The sequence below is a fragment of the Eretmochelys imbricata genome, chromosome 1, assembly GCF_965152235.1.
Source record: "Eretmochelys imbricata isolate rEreImb1 chromosome 1, rEreImb1.hap1, whole genome shotgun sequence".
Classification (NCBI taxonomy): domain Eukaryota; kingdom Metazoa; phylum Chordata; order Testudines; family Cheloniidae; genus Eretmochelys; species Eretmochelys imbricata.
This window is the reverse complement of record NC_135572.1, coordinates 144,944,430-144,966,823: the sequence shown is the minus strand read 5'-3', so window position 1 is coordinate 144,966,823 and position 22,394 is coordinate 144,944,430. Positions and strand designations below refer to the sequence as shown.

The 22,394-nt window shown below is 36.1% G+C and overlaps 1 protein-coding gene across 1 annotated transcript in view; it reads right to left on the bottom strand.

Annotated features, from left to right (window-relative positions):
• The window catches only part of POLA1 (DNA polymerase alpha 1, catalytic subunit), a 353,817-nt gene that overhangs the window by 149,855 nt on the left and 181,568 nt on the right, over positions 1-22,394 (bottom strand). The window contains exons 33-34 of the mRNA XM_077807202.1: positions 18,675-18,856; positions 16,789-16,920 (exon numbers count right to left, since the gene is read on the bottom strand). Coding sequence (XP_077663328.1) covers positions 16,789-16,920; positions 18,675-18,856 — 314 coding nt within the window. The remainder of the gene's footprint in view (positions 1-16,788; positions 16,921-18,674; positions 18,857-22,394) is intronic.

The window sequence follows — 22,394 nt, the reverse complement described above, 5'->3', positions numbered from 1 at the left end:
CTCATAATCATATTATCTAATAAAAGGTATAAATGATTATTTAGCCAGGCTACTGTCAGTAGCCTGGAAGCGTCCTGGGGGACTCAAAAGGTAACATTTCATTGACAGTGATTTCTGTATCACGGAACAATTGGAATATGCCAATAAACTTCTGCTAGACCTAACAGAATTAGATTATCTCTTGGAGAAACTGGAGTTCATGGGAACAAGATCCATTCTGAATTTCATCTTTTTCATCAGCCTGTTCAGTTTCTTGAGGGATGACCTAAATCCCTCCCCTCCTCTGTTTCTTTCTGTGAAGAAATAGAAGAAAGTTCTGAAGACCTTTCCTACTGAAAGACAGTTTTCTAACTGCCGCTGACTCTAGGTAGTACTTGATGCTTTCCAGATGTTTTGAAGTTTCTCATCAGCTTTCACAATTGAAGAGGAGGATGAAGGAGGTGGAAGAGAAGTCTTGAGCATCAGAGAAATCATGATATAGTCCTTCCTGTACCAATGTGTCTGAAGTCAGCTCAAATCAGGTGTCTGAGAATGGGATATCCTGCCTTCAAGTCTATTTCTGGAGAACTCTCTTGCAGTTATACAGATGAACTGAAATGAAAGAAAGATTAGGCCATTGCATGATCTTGGCTTCCTTCTCCATGTTCCACATCCTTATCTTACCCTAGAAAAATGAGGGACCCTTTTCCAATACATCTGATGTGGGTAGAAATGAAAAGAGCTTCTGCCCTTGGATGACTGGCTTCTATTCTTTCCTGAACTTCACTCATTGCTAGTAAATATTTTGGCTTGTCCATGTTTTTAGCTAAAATCTTATTAAGCTTCTCCTTGAATTGTTACATGCTGCTCAGGACTTCATTCTGAGCAACAGCTGGATATCTAGTTAGCTGCCCTGGTTCTTAATGCTAGCCTCATGGAGTCTTTTACAAGTGGATTAGACAGAATGGAGGCGGGCAAGTTTTGGATTTACCTGTGGCAAATTCTTATCAGATAACAATGCGTCCCAAGAGCTGAAGAGGACTGACCTGCTCTTGCAGAGGTGTCTCCATGGGTTTTTCTGATGGTGGAGTGCCTCTGATTCAAAGGTCTCAATAAGCCTCCAGATTCTGATTTCCTTCCCCTAAGGAAACCCAGGGTCAAAAGGCTGAGTGCAATAATAGTGCAACTTTCTTTGGTGATCCTGAGAGGGTCTCCTTGCATATGGTGAACCTCCTGGACTTCAAGCTTATTCCACTTGTTCTGCTCCATTATGATAGGGAAGGAACAAATGGAGAGAAGGAACTCGGTAGACGGCTCCATTCAGGGAGCGAAATCCTGGAAATTGAGTGTCCCTAAGGGAGATGACAGAAAGAGAGAGAGAGAGCGCGTGTGCACGCCTGGGTGATTTTGCTTGCTGCTGGCCTCAAAGCCAGCTTTAAAAGCTGGAATTGCAATAAATGAAGTGGAAGTGTTTAACCATCACTCTGTTTGTGCAGTTGGAGGTAAAGAATCTAATGTTTCATAAGTAGTGGCAATTAATAATCTTCATTGTCTTGGATAAAAAGCAGAACAAGAAATCATCTTCATACTTTACAGCTGGTAATCAGACTAGGTCATTTGGTGGTTCCTAGTTTTATTAGAAATTTGACATCAGTTGCCTCAATGTGAGGGAAAAAAAGTGGTTAGGTACTATCCAATGAACAGTATTTTACTAAAGGAATCTCAGAATATTTTTAAAATTGGGATGTTCTCTCTACAATAGAATACAACATAAATCACTATGTTTCTTTGCAGCATTTAAAAAGAAAAGAAGGAAAGAACAATTTTGGCCCCTGTGAGGTACATTTGAATGTTGCCTTGGATCTTAAATTGGGAATTTATCTTAAATGGAAACAAACAACTTCGCTAAAAATTAGACATTTATGACTTGCAAATTACAGATACTAATTATTTTCAGTATATACAATTATGATATTCTCAAGAGGTATTAATTTTGGGACAGATGTGCTTTCATCATGTAATTTGGAAATTAAGTTACACTCTCACGTATGGGAACTCAGAAGGCTGAATTTACGTAAGGATAGAATTGATAGAGAGGAATTTTATCTTCCTTGATAATTTTCTCTCTCTCTCTCTGATAAGAGTATGGCCAGCAAGCCTCACAGCTGGGTTGCCTTGCACTCAGAGGAACAGAGGCAGACTGCAGAGTTGATGAGGAAACATTTCCACTTGACTCCACTTCCTACCTCGTGCTTTCAGATACCTCTTCCAAAGCCAAGAATTTCTTCAAAATTTAAAATGTTAAAATACAGAAATATCAACTTATAACTACACGCAATGTTTCAAAACCATGCAGGTGAGGGAAGTGAGCTAAAGGATGTACCTAAGATGTATGGAAATTTATACTTTTTTTTTCCAGAATAAAAATACACATAGTCCAAACTGAGGATTCTGCTATTATAATTTTCCATCAAACCAAAAAGGGGAGGGATGAGCTTACTGTTCACATTTTCATCAGTGAAATAAAATCAGATATGGCAAAGTTTTCTTACTTGGACAAGTGCATGTCTACTAATCTTCACAGCTGGGGTGTGACTAGCAGTGCAAATTAAGGGAACAGGGAGGGGAAAGAAATGCCCATTTAAACAGATTATGGGAAAAGATTTTGTTGCTCTCTTATCTAAATTTAAACTTCATCTTCTGAAGCTTTCAGGACCATTCTCCCAAAGAAATCATTAGAGGAAGAATGCCCATCTCTTTTCTAATGCTGCACCAAGGTGAACACGGTCAACCATATCACTATGTTGCTAGTCTTTTCTGTTGATGCATTTTCCTCCCAGGAGGCCACTAGTGACTAGGTGGAATAAATGGGTGATGCCATCCAAGAGTTCAATATTCCTTGTTTTTCAATGCTGAACTACTCATTCTTTAATTGTTTTCCAATCTTGTTTAAAAAAATTGAATTGCTCTGCAAAAATCAAAATTAAATCAATGTTTTTCTCTGGGTTGTGTAGGATTAGGACAGAAAAAAAAGGCAGAATAATCGCTTGTGATTATAAAACTGACCATTCTTTTCAGGAATAAATTCAGTTGCTGTGCAAAATATTTATTATCCTAGTGAATCATAGTTTCATCCCAGTGAAACACTGGCCTTTGATGTTTGATACTCTTTGCAGATGTTATTGCTACAAAGAAGGTGGTTTTGTTAAAAAAGATGCTTTAAGGTTCCTCAGACTTTCTAAACTAGATTTACTCTCCATGCAGGAAATGTAGGTATTTTTGGAAAATTTTAACAGTTTGGCTGTTCAGATGAATTTGGTCATAGTGGGAACCAAAGTAAATCTAGAATTCTGATAAGGATCAATTTTTTTCTCAAATAGCAACAGGTGAAGACAACTAACAGATTAAAGTCTATATCATCCTGAAGACAATGTAAAACACAAGTGGTCAGCACTAGTATCAAAACCTTCTTGAGACCCTAGAATATGAAATGGTTGTTTATGGTTTCCTAGAAGACTGCAAGATGTAGTCGGATTCACCTTCTTCAATCTTTTTGTGCATTCTTTTCAAAAACTCAAGCTGTCAAGGGACTGGGATGAAGCTCCAGGCCCTGAGACAGAAGATCTGGATGGAGTCTCAGGGGAAGAGGCAGAGAAAATCTACTATCAAGAAGTACCAGGATTTCCTGGACTAATAATTCTCCAAAATTATTCTCAGTTTGTTAGATTCAATCTTTTGAAATATTCTTGGTCTCAGGAAAAGGACAGACGAGAATATTACATTTACCTTTTTACTTTTTTTTTTTTTTTTTGGAAGATAGCATAGTGAAGATTCCATTCATCCTTATCAACATTTCTTCTTCTTAGCTAATCTGCTCTGGCATTGTCACAGGCTTTCAAAAGGCAACCTTAACAGAGAGCTAGATGTTGTGGGGGGACATGGAACATTACAACAGGATCATAGAAGCAACAAGAGGAAAATCAGTGGGGGATTCTGCTCAACATCTTAGATGTCCATATACAAATGCAAAAAGTAGGGAGATTAAACAGGGAGAACTGGAAGTATTAGAACATAAAATAAATTATGACTTAATTGGCATCACAGAGACTTTGTGGCATACATCTCATGACTGGAATATTGGTATAGAGGGGTATAAGCTTTTTCAGGAAGGACAGGCAGGAAAAAAAATGGAAAAAGGGTGTTGCATTATACATCAAGAATATATACAATTGTTCCAAGTTCCAGAAGGAGCTGAGGCAAACCAGTTGAAAGTCTCTGGGTAAAGATAAATGGAGGAAAAAATAGGGGTGATGTCATGGTAAAGTCTACTATAGGCCATCAGAGAAGGAAGATGAGACATTTCTAGAAGCAACAGCAGAAATATCCAAAACAAAAGATCTGGTTGTAACGGGGACTTACAGATGTTGGAAAAGTAACATGATAAAATACAAAATTTCCAGTAAGTACTTGGAATGTATTGGGGACAAATTTTTGCATCACAAAGTGGAGGACAGCCATATTAGACTTGATTCTGACCAACAGGGAGGAATTGGTTGCAAATATGAAAGAGGAAGCACATTTGGGTGAAAGTGATCATAAAATGATAGATATTATTCTGAGGAAAGGAAGGAATGAGAGCAGCAGAATAATTACAAGTGACTTAAATAAAAGCAGACTTTAGCAAACTCAGAGAACTGGTAGGTAAGGTCCAATGGGAAGAAAATCTAAGGGAAAAAAGAAGTTTAGGTGAGCTGGCAGTTTCTCAAAGAGATAATATTAAAGGCACAACAGCAAACTATCCTAACGTGAAGGAAAGATAGGAAGAACAATAAGAGGCCAATATGGCTCCATCAGGAGCTCTTTAATGACCTGAAAATCAAAAAGGAATCTACAAAAAGTGGAAACATGGAAGAATTGCACAAGGAGGAATACAAAAGAACAGCACAAGCATGTAGGAACAAAATCAGAAAGGCTAAGGCACAAAATGAGTTACACCTCGCAAGGGACATAAAAGGCTATAAGAAACAAGAGAAAGATGAAGCCAAGTGTAGATCCTCTACTTAGCAGGGAAGGAGAGCTAATAAGTAAAGACAACAGGCAGGTTGAGGAGTTTAATGCCTATTTTGCTTCAGTCCTCACTAAAAAGGTCAATGGTTACCAGATATTCAATGCAATTAATACTGATAATAAGGAGGAAAGAACAAGCCAAAACAGGGAAAGAACAGGTTAAAGAATGTTTTAGATAAGTTAGCTGTATTCAAAGCAGCATGGCCTGATTAAATTCATCCTTAAGGAACTATCTGCAACAATCTTGGAACAGTTAGCAATTATATTCAAGAATTCCAGGTGGACAGGTGAGGTCCCAGAGGACTGGAGAAGAGCAAACATGGTTCCTGTCTTTAAAAAGGAGGAACCAATAGCACCCAGAGAATTATATACCACTCACAGCCCAATTTTGATACCAGGAAAGATACTGGAACAAATTAACAACCAACCATTACGGAATCACCCAGAGAAACACAGGGTTATAAGGAATAACCAGCATGGATTTGTAAAGAAAAAAAAAAGATTACGCCAAACCTACCTAATTTCCTTCTTTGACATTGTTACTGTCCTAGTGGATGGGGGGAAGCAACAGATGTGATATATTTTGAGTTGAGTCCCACATGACATTCTCATAAGCTAACTACAGACATGGTCTTGATGAAATTACTATAAGGGGAGTGCAAAACTATAAGTGCAAAACTGGTTGAAATACTGTACTTTAAAGAGTAATCATCCACGGTTCACTGCCAAATTGGGAGGATGTATCTAGTGAGGTCCCACAGGGGTCAGTCCTGGGTTCAGTGCTATTCATTATTTTCATTAATAACATGGATAATGGAGTGGAGGGTATGCTTATAAAATATGCAGAGATACAAAGTTGGGAGAGGTTGCAAGCACTTTGGAGGGCAGGATTAGAATTCAAAACCACCATGAAAAATTGGAGAATTGGTCTGAATTTAACAAGATGAATTTCACTCAAGACAAGTGCAAAGTACTTCCTTTAGGAAGGAAAAATCAAATGCACAACTACAAAATAGGGAATAACTGGCTAGGTGGTAGTGCTGCTGAAAAGGATCTGGGGTACTCTAGCAGATAAACTGAATGAGTCATCAGTTCAATGCAGCTGTAAAAAAGACTAAATGTTCTGGTGTGTATTAACTGGCGTGTCAAGACATGGGAAGTAGTTGTCGAGTTCTACTTAGCATGGTGATGCCTCAACTGAAGTACTGTATCCAATTGTGGACACCACACTTTAGGAAAGATGTGGAGAAATTGGAAAGACTGCAGGGGAGAGTAACAGGAATGATAATCAGTTTAGAAAACTGTGCATGTTTAGTTTTCAGAAAAGACAACTGAGAGGGGAACCTGATAACTGTCTCCAAACATTATAAAGGCTGCTATAAAAAGGACTGATCAATTCCTCATATCCTCGGAAGGCAGGACAATAAGCAAGGGGCTTAATCTGCAGGGAGGAAGATTTAGGTTAGATATTAAGAAACACTTTCTAACTGTAAGCATAGTTAAGCTCTGGCGTAGGCTTCCAATGGAGGTTGTGGAATCCCAATCACTGGCCATTTTTAAAAACAGGTTAGACAAACAGCCGTCAGGGACGGTCTAGGTTTATTCGATCCTGCATCAGTGCATGTCTCTTCTTAAGGTGCTTTTCAGCCTTATATTTCTAGTATTCTCGGTGTATGGCCTCAAGGGACTGAATATTCCATTCTGCCCAAAAGAAAAGGGCTACTGATTCCTGATGTAGAGTGAGTAGCTGAAAGGCACTCATGCTACTTGTCTAAAGTCTCTCATCATCGAGCTGTTATCTGTCTTGATCAGTGAATAATACACAGCTCTTGTATAGCCGGCACATCTAGCTTCAGTCCTACAAACTTCTGTAAAACTAATCAAATCATGGAAAAAAAAAATTACACTGTGGGTCCCCACCCACCCCTTAGATCACACTCCAGGAATAAAATTCTGCTTCCCATGCACATCCCCAGCTCTGGAGACTAGCATCTCTTATGATCTAATTTGAGTATGTACACCAAACAAAGAATGCTGTCATGTTGTGGGACAGGGGAAGAGTGTGAGGTTTCTTTTTGATTGTGATCTCAATTTTTGTGCAAAACACAGTTACACAAATGGAGAGAGAAAAGGAGGACTTGTGGTATCTTAGAGACTAACAAATTTAGACAACGAAAGCTTATGCTCAAATAAATTTGTTAGTCTCTAAGGTGCCACAAGTCCTCCTTTTTTTTTTGCAGATACAGACTAACACGGCTGCTACTCTGAAACCTGTCACAAATGGAGAGGCATTCTTGAAACATTCCCCACTGTAGCAACTCTCTCAAGGACACTGTTATGCCCAGAACCCATAGAAGAGAGGCTGCAGCTGGATGCTTACTGCTCAGTAGTGGATGTATATCAGACTACAGCTTCCCGGCTCCTTTCTTCAGATAGGACTACTCTTGCTTGAAGAGCATCTCTTTTGTTTACTCCTGGATGATCTAAAACTATACTGGGTATTAGACTTGTTCTCTCTAAATTTAAACAAATCTACGGGACCGGAGGGTTTCCATGACTACTTGGATGTTTATATTTACTTCTTCTCTTGTCTGGACCTTTATCAGAATGTCATTCACGTAAGGAAAAAGATAGATGTCCTACAGTCACTAGTAAAAGGACCTGATTTACACATTCAGTGACATCAGAAGATATAATTCTGCCTTGGTAGGGTTAGGTAGAGTGATAGCCCTGAAAACAGAGTGAAGAAAGCCAATTGTAAACAGAGAAAATAAAGGCATGAAGAAAGGAACTGGTTAAGCTGAAATAATGTCTCAAATTTTTTTTGTCCATGACTGCTGAAATTCATACCAATATCTCCCTCCTAAAGGAAGGCTTCTCTATGGACCTGATGAGCTATTTGAAGCCCAGCACTGATTTGATCTCAATGGGCCATTTCAGAAGAAGAAATAAGAGTAATGCCTGAGAAGTGCATAACTCAGTAGTGGCTGCCTTTGCTGTGCCAACTGACAGGAGTTTATGAATTGCCTGCACCATAAAAGCTACCTGTTCCAGGTTCCTAATCACTGAAGGTGGTACAAAGGATGGAGACTCATTTTCTGAGACTGGGTCAAGAATACTACCTTCTCAGGAGGTGCACTGAGTGTCTGGAGTCATGCAATTGGTCTGTTTGCGCTTGGTCTTTGACCTCTACTTTCCCTAAGTGGTTTGGACCAAAATCTGTATTTTTTGTACTGATAAAGTGGTATGCTTCTAAACTGTCTAGAATTAAATTAACAAAAGGGACTCTTTAATTTAGTAATATGCTTTCCTTTTCTTGCATTTTCTGCTACCTCATTTTTGAGGGCCTCACTGAACCACTGCAAATCTTGTAGTTGCTAAGATCCATCTGATATGGCAATTGCCTCTCCTCAAGCACATACTGGTCATTTCATTAGAGGAAAAGTATCTTGTTGAAAATAATAGCATTTAGGAAGGTGTCAGTAATAAGTGACCAGAGATATTTTCTTGGTGGACAGTTTTAACTTTTACCATAAAATGTAAATAGAGCTGCATATAGCACAGATAACACATATAACAGAACATGTAAAAGACATAAAAGTAGGATAGATGCAGCAGAGAACTCCAAAGAACCTCCTCCCTAAGGAAACTAAAAATCATTCTGCACCAAGGATCCTCAGGAAAGAGGCCCTCATCAGAAGGAATTACTGTCTTTTGCTAATGAAAAGAGTACTTTGACAGGTGTGTGAACTTTACCTTAGCATATTTCAGCTTCACAAAATTTTACATAATTTGGAAACTGTTAAGACAGTGTCTCCACTTTGCAAGGTCATCTTATGTTGAATCTATTCCAGAAATCAATAGTTTCTGGGATTGTTTAAGAAAGAGGGGAGGGGAAAAAATAACTTTTTCTGTTTGAGGGTTCTGCTTCCTTCCTCCGAAGATTCAAAGATGCTACTGTATTTTTCTTAAAAGCAAGAAAAACCTATGTATCTGTGGTGTCCTTTGACCGATTCTTATAATTGTGAAGAAGATATTTCACTTTCCTTCCTGGACAAATAGCGAAGATAATATATCTTTATATCTGATATTTCCCCTTTTTTCTTTTTGTTTTGAGAAAAGGAAAGAATTAGAGGAAGATATGTCCAATGAAGTTTGGGCGAATACATTTTCTGGACTCTTAGAAGGAGCAGAGAATGCTAATTTGCATTATTTAATCACTTTCTTCTTCTCCATGGAATGATGAATTGCGGAATACTTGGATGATAGAGACTTTTTTGTTTCCATTAGCTGCTTTTTTCTGCTGTCTAGAGACTTTCAAGGATTCACTGAAATGGAAAAATTTCTTGAAGCAAAGGGACACTAAAAAGAGGAATAAACCAATATGTTCAGGGAAAAGGATTCTTGGTACAAAATACTTATCCCCTCCCCCCCTACCCCCCAGTGCTGGTAAAAACTATAAAAATCTTTTTGGGAATTAATACCTCTGATTAGTATCAGTAAACCTCAGGTACAGACACTTAGGTTTCTGCTGATAGTAACAGCTACAGATGGCTTCTTATCTTGTTCCAGTACCTGCCCAACTTACTTTGTCTTAGCACTTAGCATAGAGAGGCTTACCTGCTCTGACAGCTGAATGTGAAGGTTAGACTGTATTCCCTGTGCAGGAGGTGTATTAGCAGTTAATGTTACTGTCTGTTCCTTAACCTCCTGAGGCCTTTGAGCACGGACCACTAGGTCTGGCAGTGAGGAGGCCTTACCAATGGCATTAAGAGACTTATCTGCTACTTTGGCTGCTGTAGTTGAGAAGAGGCCATGCATACTAAGACAGACCCTCACTCTCTCCAATACCAATACCAACTTTCAGAAACATCCCATAGCTTTCTAAAAGTAGTGTCAAACCAAAGGATTCTATACTTGTAAGAAAACATTTTGGTAAAGACAACAAATATTGACAAAAAATGCCTGTTGCCTCTATGGAAGCAGGACACTGAGCAGGCCAAGGTGGGAAGGGAAGTCACATCTGGTGGAAGTGTGACCTCTTCTACTCTAGAGACTTTTTGGATCTTCTGCCATATGTAGGATAAGACGTTCAAGGTCAATGGACTACATTTTGGATGATCTTCCAGCAAGATGATTAAAATGGCCTCCAAAAGTAAGAGCTTCACTTAGTAGCATAGATGTATTTGATTGTTTGATAATTCACTGTAAAGAGCATTATTTGCTTTGAGTCAGAGGTGCAAGTATAGCAATCAAAATTACGGTTAGAATTGGCAACTTTGTTTCATAAATTTTAGACATACCCAAATTTAACTAATTATTGGACTCATATTCCTTGTCATATCTCAAGTGTTTTACACATTAGAGGTCTTTTTCTATCCTAAATTACATTAAGAATTTGAATGGCAGACAGCAAAAAGCCTAAACCTAGACAGATGTAAATACGTATTTCAACAATTAATGCTAAAAGAGAATTACATGAATATGAAAATCTGAATTCCAGTATTGGTTCCTGGTTGGCTATTGAAATTGCTTTGGAAACAGTCAAGTCTAGAATGGGGCTATGATTGTCCTCTCTTATCGCACATGCACCACTTTGTCATCGTTATCATGACCTCCAGGCTGCAGTCAAGGCATGTCACTGTTTCTGTTAATGGACTGGTTTCAATAGTATGCACTCAGAAGTGGACTTCACTACTTCCATAACACTCAGAGAGACAATTCTGTCCAGTCATTGGAACAGTGGGTCAATAACGGCGCAGTTAAAATTATGCACATTCTTACACCGTGCAGGTAGAAAAGGATAAACATACCCTATTTTCTAAGCCGAATTTCACCCAATCTCAATGAAATATGTGATGAATAACTGCTTATCATTCCAAAGGGCCCATATGGTTTCCCAAAGGGTCTCATCTTATCTCCAGTCCAGTGTACATATGAGCTTCTAGGGAAGACTAAGATTGTTTGGCCTACAATACTATCAGTATTTTGATTGTTTCCTCATTGAACAGTAAACCTCCTATTTCCTAGTGATTAGCCAAAATAGGGTTCTGGCTGAAATTAGCTGTCAGTCTCAATGAAAGAAACACAGAGGCGATGCTATTGGGCAAACCAACTAAAAACCAAAGAAAATCTTGAGAATTTGATGGGAGATTTTCTTTTCATTCATTCTTAGGCCCTTTGGAACCACTAACAGAACCAATGTTAGTCTTTTACCTTTCCTTTGCACTGCAATTGTTTTCAGCTCTGCCTTCACTTGGAAGCTTCCCCTATTATGGAAACATCACCGTCGTGTTTGATTCATAAAGCGAGACTACAATGATGTAATTCCAAACTCTGCAAAAGCCTCACAAATCCATGTATATACAGTAGATAATGTATTTCCCATAATAGTCAATACTCATGCTTGGATAGCAGCTTCTCATCATAGTTGACTAACACCTTCCTCAAATGACCTCTTAATTTCTCCTGTGTTTTGGTCTTATTTACTCATTATCAAATGCTTAAACACCCTAAAGTTACTAGTACCAAAAAGCTTACAACAGATTAATCTTGGGAGAACATGATTACAGAACAGTCATCACATTCCTTACAATCATATGTTTACCTGTTCACGTGGTGTCCACCTGTAGCTTGTTGGCAATGCCTTTGATTGCAGTGTGGGAGATTCCAGGTTCAGAACCAGACCTGTTATCTTTGTACTGTTATGTTGGTACGTATTGAAATCTCAATATTTACATGCTTTTTATAACTTCTTTGGCATTTTTTTTAAAAAAGTTCACCTTTCTAAATGTGCTAAATATTAATGCAAAAACCAAGATATAGACAAGAACTAAAATAATTCAAGAGAACTTCAACTAGGGTACCTATATGCTTTATATTGAGACCTAATGTGCCAGCAGCAGACCACCCCACCACAGGTAAGAAATGAGAAATTTTGAGGGCTATTGAACACTGAATTTTCACAGCAGAACAGCACAAAGTTATTTATCAGTGTTCAACAGCCTTCAAACTCACTTTCATCTGTGGGGTATAGTGGTTCAGTGGACAAGGGCTGTGAAATAAAGGCATTTTGTTACACCTTATTTTAAGGCTAGTTGCATTTTTTAAAATAAATATTGTACATAAAACAAAGATGCATAAGTCAAAACAGGTTTTACAGTGTTAGTAATTGTGAACTAATGGGAAATAAACTTGAGACTTCCTTATATTTAAACCTATCCCTTAACTACAGACATGCTGCTGATGCACCACAGGTGCACATTAAAAGAACAGGTAATTGTGTGGTAATAGTTCTTCATCAACAACCCACTCAATGCAAGGTGAACTTTGCTATCAGTCAGATGGCATGTGTAATGTACTCTGTTTTTAGCTTCAATTTGTGGATATTAAATTGGTAATCCATTTCTTCTCTTAATAACCAAAGGAAATATGAGGAAGGTATTTAGGGGTGCTAAGTGTTAGATTCTCCAGTTTTCTTATGGTTATGGATTGGGATGTTCCTGGGGTTTGTTAAAGGCAATAGAATAGCTAACCTTTATTCCCCAAACTCTTTCTATAATGTGTCCCCACATTATAGACAAATATTTAAACGGGAAGTTTCTGTTATACTTTTTCAACATAGGAATTAGAGGCAGATACCATTGATTAAGTGACTCTACTCTTCAAGGTAAAAGTTGGGTTTGTTTACTCATTTATGGTCATGGATTTCTGTCCTAGCCTCTCTCCAGCATGGATGTTTCATTGATGGCTGAGGGTAACACTTCAAAAATGAACCAGCTAAACAAACTTCCCAGCAGCACTTGACAGAGCTACACCTATTCTTCCCACTTCCAAAGCAGTACAGAATTAATTACCAGTTCTATGGATCTATTGTAAGTATAATAGACTAAAGAGCTATCACAGACACGTTTATTGTAAAAGCACAATCCCAAGAGTGTCTAGTAGAGGGCCAAAACGATTAACACAAATGCTTTGTCAGATCAAAAATAAAACCTGCACCGCCCAATTGAGGAATGAATTAAAACAGTGGGTTATCTTTCAAATTAACCAGGGCAGTTAGTGAGGAAAATTTCATGAAAGTGTAATTCTTAGCCTTTGTGAATCCACACAGCAGGCATTCTGCCAGCTGACAAGATGATGAAATTTTCATGCTTAAAAAAGCCCTCTTCATTTCCCAATTTAGATTAGCTATTTCTCTCTCTCTATTTGCTTTTCTGCAGCAGAATTTAAAAAACCTGAGTTCAATCTTTCAAAAGAATAATGCAGCTCTGGAAAGAAACTAAAATCTTTGGATGTCATCTTGGCTTAATATATTTGCAGTTACAAATAAATAATTAAGATCAAGGCTGGGTGTATGTTATTTAATATTAAGGAATTAACTACTGGAATAATGCTAAATGCGGTTTGTGGTAGCTAAACAATATTTCAGTGTTCAAATGGAAACAGGCTGGTTTTAGCAACAAAGAAACGTATTTTACAAAAAGGTGAATGCATGTGTTAAAATAGTAGGAATTATAGCAGGCTTGCACAGTTCTACTTGCCCACTTCCATGGTGTAATTATTTGGTTTTTGTTTTTGTTTTGTCTTTTACAAGGAAAATATCATTTGATTTTTATCAGCACCATGACAAACAGATTTTGTACCTAACCTGGTAAATTTTCATGATAAATTTACAAGGCTGGACTTTTTAAGCCACTTAAACAGAATAAGGAATGAGGGAGGAGTGGTCTGAAATCCTTAAGGGCCTGATTCAAAGCCCATTGAACTCAATGGAAAGACTCCCATTGTTTCCAATGGGCTTTGGAACAGGCGTTAAGAAATCATCAGAATCTAGGCACTGTTACCTTCATAAAATGTAGTTTACTATATTTTCAAGGTTAAAACAAAATACTAAATTTTTATATAGATATATTTCTGTTTTACGTACAACTTCCTCCATAACTGAAGGGTGCAGCCATTCCAACAACGATCCGCTACACCCAAGTCTCAAAGTTTCATCCAAAGTTTTACCAGAATGTATGTCATTATAGTTTATAAGATTATATATTTCACTTATCCCAAACATCCCATTTGAAAATGTTCAACTCCAACTGTTACACAGCTATTAGAAGTACTGGATAAAAGAGATATGAAGCTCACAGAGCACCTGCCTCTCTAACTGTTACTGAGATACAATAAAGGTTTCCTGTCCAACTCAAAGAAATCACCTTTTTACAAACTAAAAATACTATTCTATTTGGAAATAAGATCTGGCAGCACAGTAATCTCAATCTTCTGGAGACTAATAATGATACTTGGCATTTATACAGCTTTTTTACCTTCAAAATGCTGTACAAATAATTTGATCAACTGGTCTAAAGCTCAATTCATTCCTATTAAAATGTATCGAAGTTCAGGGAACTCCCTGTTACACTTCTATAACTTCCACATGAAGGAGCTCATTAGTTATATTCAATCACAATTTCTATGGACCATGGAAAAGGATATATAAAAAATTAGAATGTAATGAACCTTTCTAATCGTTTGGCAGCATTCAAACAATGGCACTTTGCATTTTGATTTATAACTTGATTTCATAATGATGTGGAACAAACCTACAGCAAAACTTTACTGATATGGACAGAGAGCATAGTGCAATACTAACTCTTTCCCCTTAACTTGATCATAATTTGTCTCTTTCAATGTGCTCAGTATTGTACATTCTGTGCATGTAACATTTTCTTGCACATTAAGTGCTAGAAATGTGCTTATCACTTGTTAAATAATTATAATAATTTAAATGCATCAAATCTAGAAAAGTTTAGCAGATAAGCAACTTTTATACTAAAGCTACATGCTTTGATATATTGCCTTAAAGCAAATTTCATTACGTTACAATAATTATGTTATTTGAATGTCCATTTTGGAAACAGATTAACTTTGAAAGGAAGCTTCTGCTAGGCTAAGGTTAAATTAATAGCATATCTATAAATATGAGGTCTCAAACCCTTACGTTCGGTGTGGTGTTGCCTATTCAAACCATCTGCCAATGCCGTCAACTCTCATATTTGCACTTCTAATTAAGTGACTAACTTTAAACATGGTAAAGAACTGTTTGGCTCTATGAAAATAGGGCCGTCGAATACTACAAATAAATATAAAGGAAGACACCTTTTTTCAAAAGAATTTCTTAAAGGAATTGAGATAAATTTTTTCCACTGGCAATGTGATAAGTATGGAAACATTTACTTAATAATGTGTTAAGAACTAATACAGAGAAAAAATCAAAACACAAGTGAGAGCTATTAGAACATAAACATAAACTGGAGCCATTAGAACAAATTATTACTACTGTACTTCCCTGCAAATCTTTTGTAATATTCAGCCAAAGGAACCATCAATTTGGTAAGCCATTCAAAAGACTAAATTTTCAAAAACAGAGTCTAATTTTGGTTATTCAGCTTTAGACACCTAAGGCCTTATTTTCAGAAGTGCTGAGCATCTGAAGTTCTCACAGTGACTACTATAAATCACAAATATCCTTTACCATTTCACAGAAACATTCCCAACCCATCTCACCATAAACCTGCACCAGGATCTAGTTATGATTTATGTTGCAACCAAAAAAAGAAAATGAACTCATTTCAGTAGATACACATTTTCATTGTATATATAGAGTCATACTTAAGTTTGTCTGTACACTATAAAAGTGACTAAATTAGTCCCATGACATCTGAATACTTTGATACCCAAGAAGTGGTTGTGTCCAGTTTATAAGAATCATGGAGCACTGTAATACATAGGATATCTTATTTACATTTTTGAACCACATATGGATATATCAAGAACAAGCAGTAACATTTTGCTATTAAACAACCTTCTTCATCCTGCTTGGAAGAGGCCGTATAATGCCAAGAATGCCAAAACCTTTATGCTTGTGTCTGGTTTCAACATATTTGATTTAAAAAAATTGTATCAAAGTGGTTCTAAAAATCTTGTAAGCCAGGAAGAAACCTTCATAACCCACAGAGCTAATAAGAAGTTATTCTCCATCACCCTTCAGAACATTATTTGTGGACAAGGCCTGTTTTCTCAAATTAATGGGCTGTTTATTAAATAATACATCTTGAACCAGATTTAGTGTAAAAGAAAAGTTGGTATTTGCATGTTCAAATCCCTACCTTCATAGATTTTTCTCAATGCGGTAGAGTCACCTTTTCTTCAAAAAAGGAACTTAAAATACAAAGATCTACTCTATCTGTAACATGGCCAATAACTTATAAGCAAAAATTTAAAATGTTCTTATCTATCATCTAACACTGGAATGCGTTACCCAGGGAGTTGGTGGAATCTCCTTCCTTAGAGGTTTTTAAGGTCAGGCTTGACAAAGCCCGGGCTGGGATGATTTAGTTAGGGATTGGTCCTGATTTGAGCAGGGGGTTGGACTAGATGACCTCCTGAGGTCCCTTCCAACCCTCATATTCTAGGATTCTATGATCATATCCATTAGACTAGGGAATGTTAACATTTCTTTTAGAAATAACAAGTATTTTAAATTAGGATTTAACATCCATCAATCTATTTTAATGAAAATAAAAATCATATTCGTTATGGGGGAAAAAAAGGTTTTTTCAGCTATTATAAAGCACAGTAACCAGTACTGCACAAATGAATACTTTGTCACCCCCAAGAAAAACTGAGTACCCAGTAGAGAACTGATGATTAATTTAACTTTGTAAAGAATACTTTTCGGATACTTACATTATAGTAGCTTTTTAGGTAACGTCTAATATCCAAGAGTAGTTTGTTGTTCATTTGAATCACACAGTGGAAAGGGGACTCATCACATTCTTTCTTACTGCACTGTTGCAAGCTGGGTTCCATAAGCTTTCCCTGAAGATTAAAATAATGTTGAACACAATCACAAAACCACTATAAAGTTATCACACGAGAGTGCATATACAGTATACACACAAACATACGCTAGCAATGCATAAAGAGACAAAATATTGTAAAACCCTTCTTCAATTTAATCCCCGGCAGAGGTCTTCCTTCCTCCAACCCCATGACAATTGGCTTCTCCATCCCTAAAGAGTCTTCTCCGCTAGGATGTACAGTCTTCTCACTCTTCTCTTAAACAAAGGTCATTTGGGGAACTTAACAAATCACCTGCTTCAGACTTTATCATTCAACTAATGATGTTGAATAAAAATAAACTTGTGAAATCTATAGTAAAATCAATTCCCCTGAAAAAGACAGGCTTATCACTTTTATCAAGGACACCAACATATTCTCAAGACTATTTGATCGTAGTCGTGGAATCATTCTTATTAAGCATCAGATGTGAAGATGTGCTACAAGAGTGTACATCATTAAGCTATCTTTTTTGTTTCAGGCTCATTTAATAATTTTTAAAAGTACAAAGAATAACAATAAAGGTTTATACCACCTTATCCACTAAAATTATAGACTGTACATTTGATTAAATGGTCAATTGGAACATTTTGCATATCTTCACGCATGTGAAATTGAGTTTTCAGATCCTAAAGACTGATTGTAAATAGCTAAAATTAAGTTAGTGAAATTTTCATTGTAAAGGAACACCCTATATGGTTATAAGATTATAACAGTTTGTGAGGGTTTTTTTCCTATTAATATTTAAAATCCATGCTTTTCTGATCCGATCTGGCTAAAACCTCACCCACAACACTAAGCAATTCCAGGTGTAAGAGATTTTAGAGCTTGACATAAGCTCTTCTACAGTTAGTCCATCTGCAAGTCGTCAAGCCTCCATGCAATTAACTATCATATTTACAGCTGTAATGAAGCAAAAGTCAAGGATTTACAAAGCATTGCTGATCTGTGTCTGTTTTTTCCTCTTGCTTGCTTCCAATGACTGCTTTGTTTTGATTCAAAAAATGTGAAACATCTGCTGTTTGTCCAAATTAACTTAAAATAATTACTTTTAATTTAGATAAAGGATATATTTGCTTTAACTTTCAAGGTTTTCATTACTCTGCAGCCTGCTAATTTGCCAATGACTAGTCCATGCATAACATCGCAACAGAGTTAAATATCTGGCCCTCTTTCAAGTTCTGAGCCAAGGTCAGAGATACATTTTTTGGCAGCACTTCTTGACAGGAATGCATCCCCTATGACTTTTTATGTCTGATATACAAAGACAGCAAGAAAGATAGCGCAGAAGTACCTTTCTGTCAAGAAGGGAAGTGGGATGTAAAAAGAAAAACACTGATTTTCAAAAACACTATGTTCCAATTAATATGATTAAGGATAAGAAAATGTTACTGCTATAAGCAGGCTTATTTAAATAGAAAATTGTAAGTTGCAAAGTTAAGATAAATATTAAATATAAAATAATTACACTAACTTCTATTTGTAAACCAAAGCAGATACACCATTTGGCTTCATTAATCTGACAAATGCTTCCAGAGTACAATGTGCAATGCTGAAATGTGTGAATGGAATAGGATTCAGCACTGACATCATAATCTCTGATCCAAAGTTACCAATAACAGAATCAAAAGTGTCCAAATTCCAATGAACCGTGTTTGAAAAGCCCTTTTTTTCTACAGGAAGCCCCCTCCCCCCCAAACCTAACTATAGAAACAAAAAGACCAAAAACTAACCGAACCATCAAAGACATTGTCATAAATGTTCTCTGTTCCACATCTCGGACAGGAAAACTTGAATCTTTCACAGTCCCTATATTTCTCCTCATCAGTGAGCTGAGCTGGGCCACCAAGCAAGGCATCGTTCTCCTCATCTTTATGGTAATGGTGATGGACTTTGAATTGGGATGGATCCAGTCCTATTAATGAGAAATAAAAATTCCAAGACCAAAGTAAGCAATTCAGCTAGGTCAGTTTTTTCCCTTAGATTTGGTACAACAGATTCAAAATGGGTCACAAAAATGTAAATTCAGAAAGTTAAAAAACCTATCCTCAGGAGAAGATTGCTTTAAAAAATATAAATACATTTCACAATGTTTAACCTAAGATAAGGTTCATGTAACACGAATAAATCACTTATCTTTTTATACAAGATTACTTTATAAATAAAAGAAGCACACTGCATTATCCATCATGGGAGTATGCAACAGAACATTTTGTTTCTGAGGAAACCATTCCTAGCGGATGGTTTTATTGTTATTTTCTTTTTAAGTTACATTGAAAATATTTCAATAAAATGTGCATCGTTATTAAGAAACCGTCTTTAAATCAAAATGGGACCATTAAAACTGAAAACAGAGAATAAAAACCCCATTAAAGAAACACGGGTGCACTGCTATTACCAACTCCTTCAAGTCCGTATACAACTGCCAACTCTGATTTCAATGCAGTGGTCGATTTCATTTTGGCTCAGTGGTTAACAGCATGTAGGTTTCAATCTAATGCAGTGGTTAAAATTCAGGAGCAGCATTTAAAAAGGCAGTGTTGGAGACAAAATGTTTTATTTTTGGTTTCCAGAACCCAAGAATTTAAACAAATATATATATATGAAAAGATCTTTAAAATATTGACTCAATGAAAAAAAACAACACAAGTTCATTTTTCCTAGTTATCTGAGGGTCAAAGTAAAGCTGGTCAATTTCACATTTCTTGACATGTTTTTCACAGTGTGTTTAACCCTCGCTTTAAAAAAAAAGGACTAGTTACTTGATCTGCAATTTATTTTTAACCCAGGTAAACACAATCTAGATAAATGTCCATCAAAATTTATATTCTAATACAGACATATGACAAAATGTTCAGGAACAATGGCTTACTTTATTATAAAAGAAAAAGGTCTTATAAAACATTTCTAGAAAGAAACATTTTCAGAATAAACTGAAAGTTTAAGAAAATTAAGCGAAGTAAGGAAGTAAAATGTGTCATCTCATTATTTAAGTAAGTGTGATATACGACAATTCAGCAATAATTTTAGGGAAGTTGGAGCTGGATGCTCATCCTTTTCCACTTCTTCTTTATAAGATTGAAGTCTTTGTCTTACCAAGTGCAAAGAAACAATATTCATAGACATAAAGAACACACCTTGGGCACAACATTCAATTCATTTAAACTTGTATGTATAACACCATTTAAAATTTATCACAAAATAAAAATATTCTACAACTATTTTTTTAATCATTACACTATTTTTCTATAAATACTAAATGGGTCATATTTAAGCAAAAGAAAGAAGAGTATTGCAAACAAAATACCAGTTTAACCTATTTAATTTCAATTAAAAACTTATCCCAGATCAGTGTTTTAAGAATTTCCTCTTTTTTTAAAAAAAAAACAAAAAAACAAAACACAAAAGGCAAACATGAATAAAGGCTAACATCATACCAAATTAGATTTTTACAGGTCATTAAATAGAAATTAAAGAGAACATTTCTATTAGCAACTGTCACACACTTCATGGTACACAGGGTCCCTTAAGAGAGAGAGCATTTTTTTTTTAAATAAGCTCATCTGTACTCTTTGAAAAAGACAAATGTTCTGCAAGACAAGTGGTAGATAAAAGTTTTATTTAAAATTTCTCTCCTCCTCCTCAACATTTTCTTTATATGTCAGATTCTCAGAAGGAAAAAAAAAGGTGGGCTATCTGTCTAAGACAATAATGAGTGCAAGGACATATGTACAGTATGAACACTCTCTCTTTGCTGAAAGTGTAGACATGGAGTAAAAGGTAGCGATGGCTACTTTAATATAGAAATAGCAGTAAATTCCAACTGCGAATGTATCTTTAATTCTTTCTCAGAATATTCCACTACATTAAGATAATCCCTTTCACTAAATAAAAATTAAGGAAGGGATATCATACTTTGCCCTTTCTGAGGAAGACCACAGACTTTAGTAAAACTGTGATTTTCCAATGTTCAGGTTGTCAAAAATGGTGGGACGGGGTAGGTAGAAAAGACACATGGTCAAACAAATAGGTAATCTACTTTTCAAAAAAATTAGAAACACTTATTTTTTATCATTTGACTAGCTATTTTGATTGGGGAAAACAGAAGAATCATGGTGATAATTCAGCAAAGTATACCTTACTTAACCCATGTGAATAGTCTCACTGAAATCAATGGGACTCATCAGGTGCTTAAAAAGCATGCCTATATTAATTGATTTTCTTGCTGAATTGGGTCCTATATTATCTACTATTTCCTTTCATGGATTGTTTCTTGGTTACTTAATCCATTTCAGAATACCAAGTTGCATCCTCCACAGCAAGGCAGAATGCCCTATTTTGGTAAACAAAATCACAGCATGGAATATTTAAAGAATGGAAAAACTGCTCCTCTTCCCTTTGTAATACATTTTTTAAAAAGAAGGCCACAAGAGTTGTCAGCAATAAACGTCTGCTTTTGACTCTTATCTTTCCATGACATTGACAAAATCATATGGGCTTGCTAATTATTTCAGGTTTAGTTTCATACTGAACACTTTACTATCACTAAAGGCTCTGGCTTATAGGTCAGCCTTAAAAAATAGAGAGGATGCATTCATGGTTTAAAAAAAAAAAAAATCCTTCAGAAAGTAAGTAATGGTGAAGATAAACCAAAGAGATTTACCTTTGTATGACAGAAATATACAAGAAAAGAAAGATCTGTACGTTGCCATTGAAGTTTTAACTGTTGTTTTAAAATACTAAATGAATGACCAACGTTTATACTATTTTGGTTTGGTTACTAAAATAATTTGAAGTTAAAACTTTTGCAAGAGACTTTTTTTGGGGGGTGGCGGGGGAGCAGGAGTTGCAGCTTTTTCCTCCAAAGACTATAGTGGTGAGCATAAACAAAGCAGAAGTCATAAGAAGTGTCAGTTTTTAGAGCAACTACAAGAGATAGGGTATTTACTGATTTCTGTAGATGACCTAAAATTAATATTATCTTTAAAAAAATTGAGATTAGTCTTAAAAAAATCCTTCCTTTTTTTGGAAGCTATGCAAACAGAAAAGTTTATATATTTATACCTTTGCTTATTAGAGGTTTTGTGAAACAAAAGAAAAATAGTATCTGGTGCTGCCACCTAGAGACTAAGGGTGTGAATTTCTTTTAGAATCACGTCACATAAGTGGAAATGTACTTCAGCACCCAACTCCATACATACTGAAAGTACGGAAAGATTCTGATTATCAAAACCCTCAATATCATGCACTGCAAAGAATTCCCCTAACTGGAGACTTCTTTGCCAGTAACGCTCCATTATACAAATGCCCAAATAACCTTACCAATGTTACCTAAATTTAGATAATAGGGATCTTAACATACTTCTAATTTAAATAATTTGTTTGACTGAATAGACATTCTAAAAGGAAGACCTATATATAACCAATACACTGGAGTGATTAAAATTTGATCT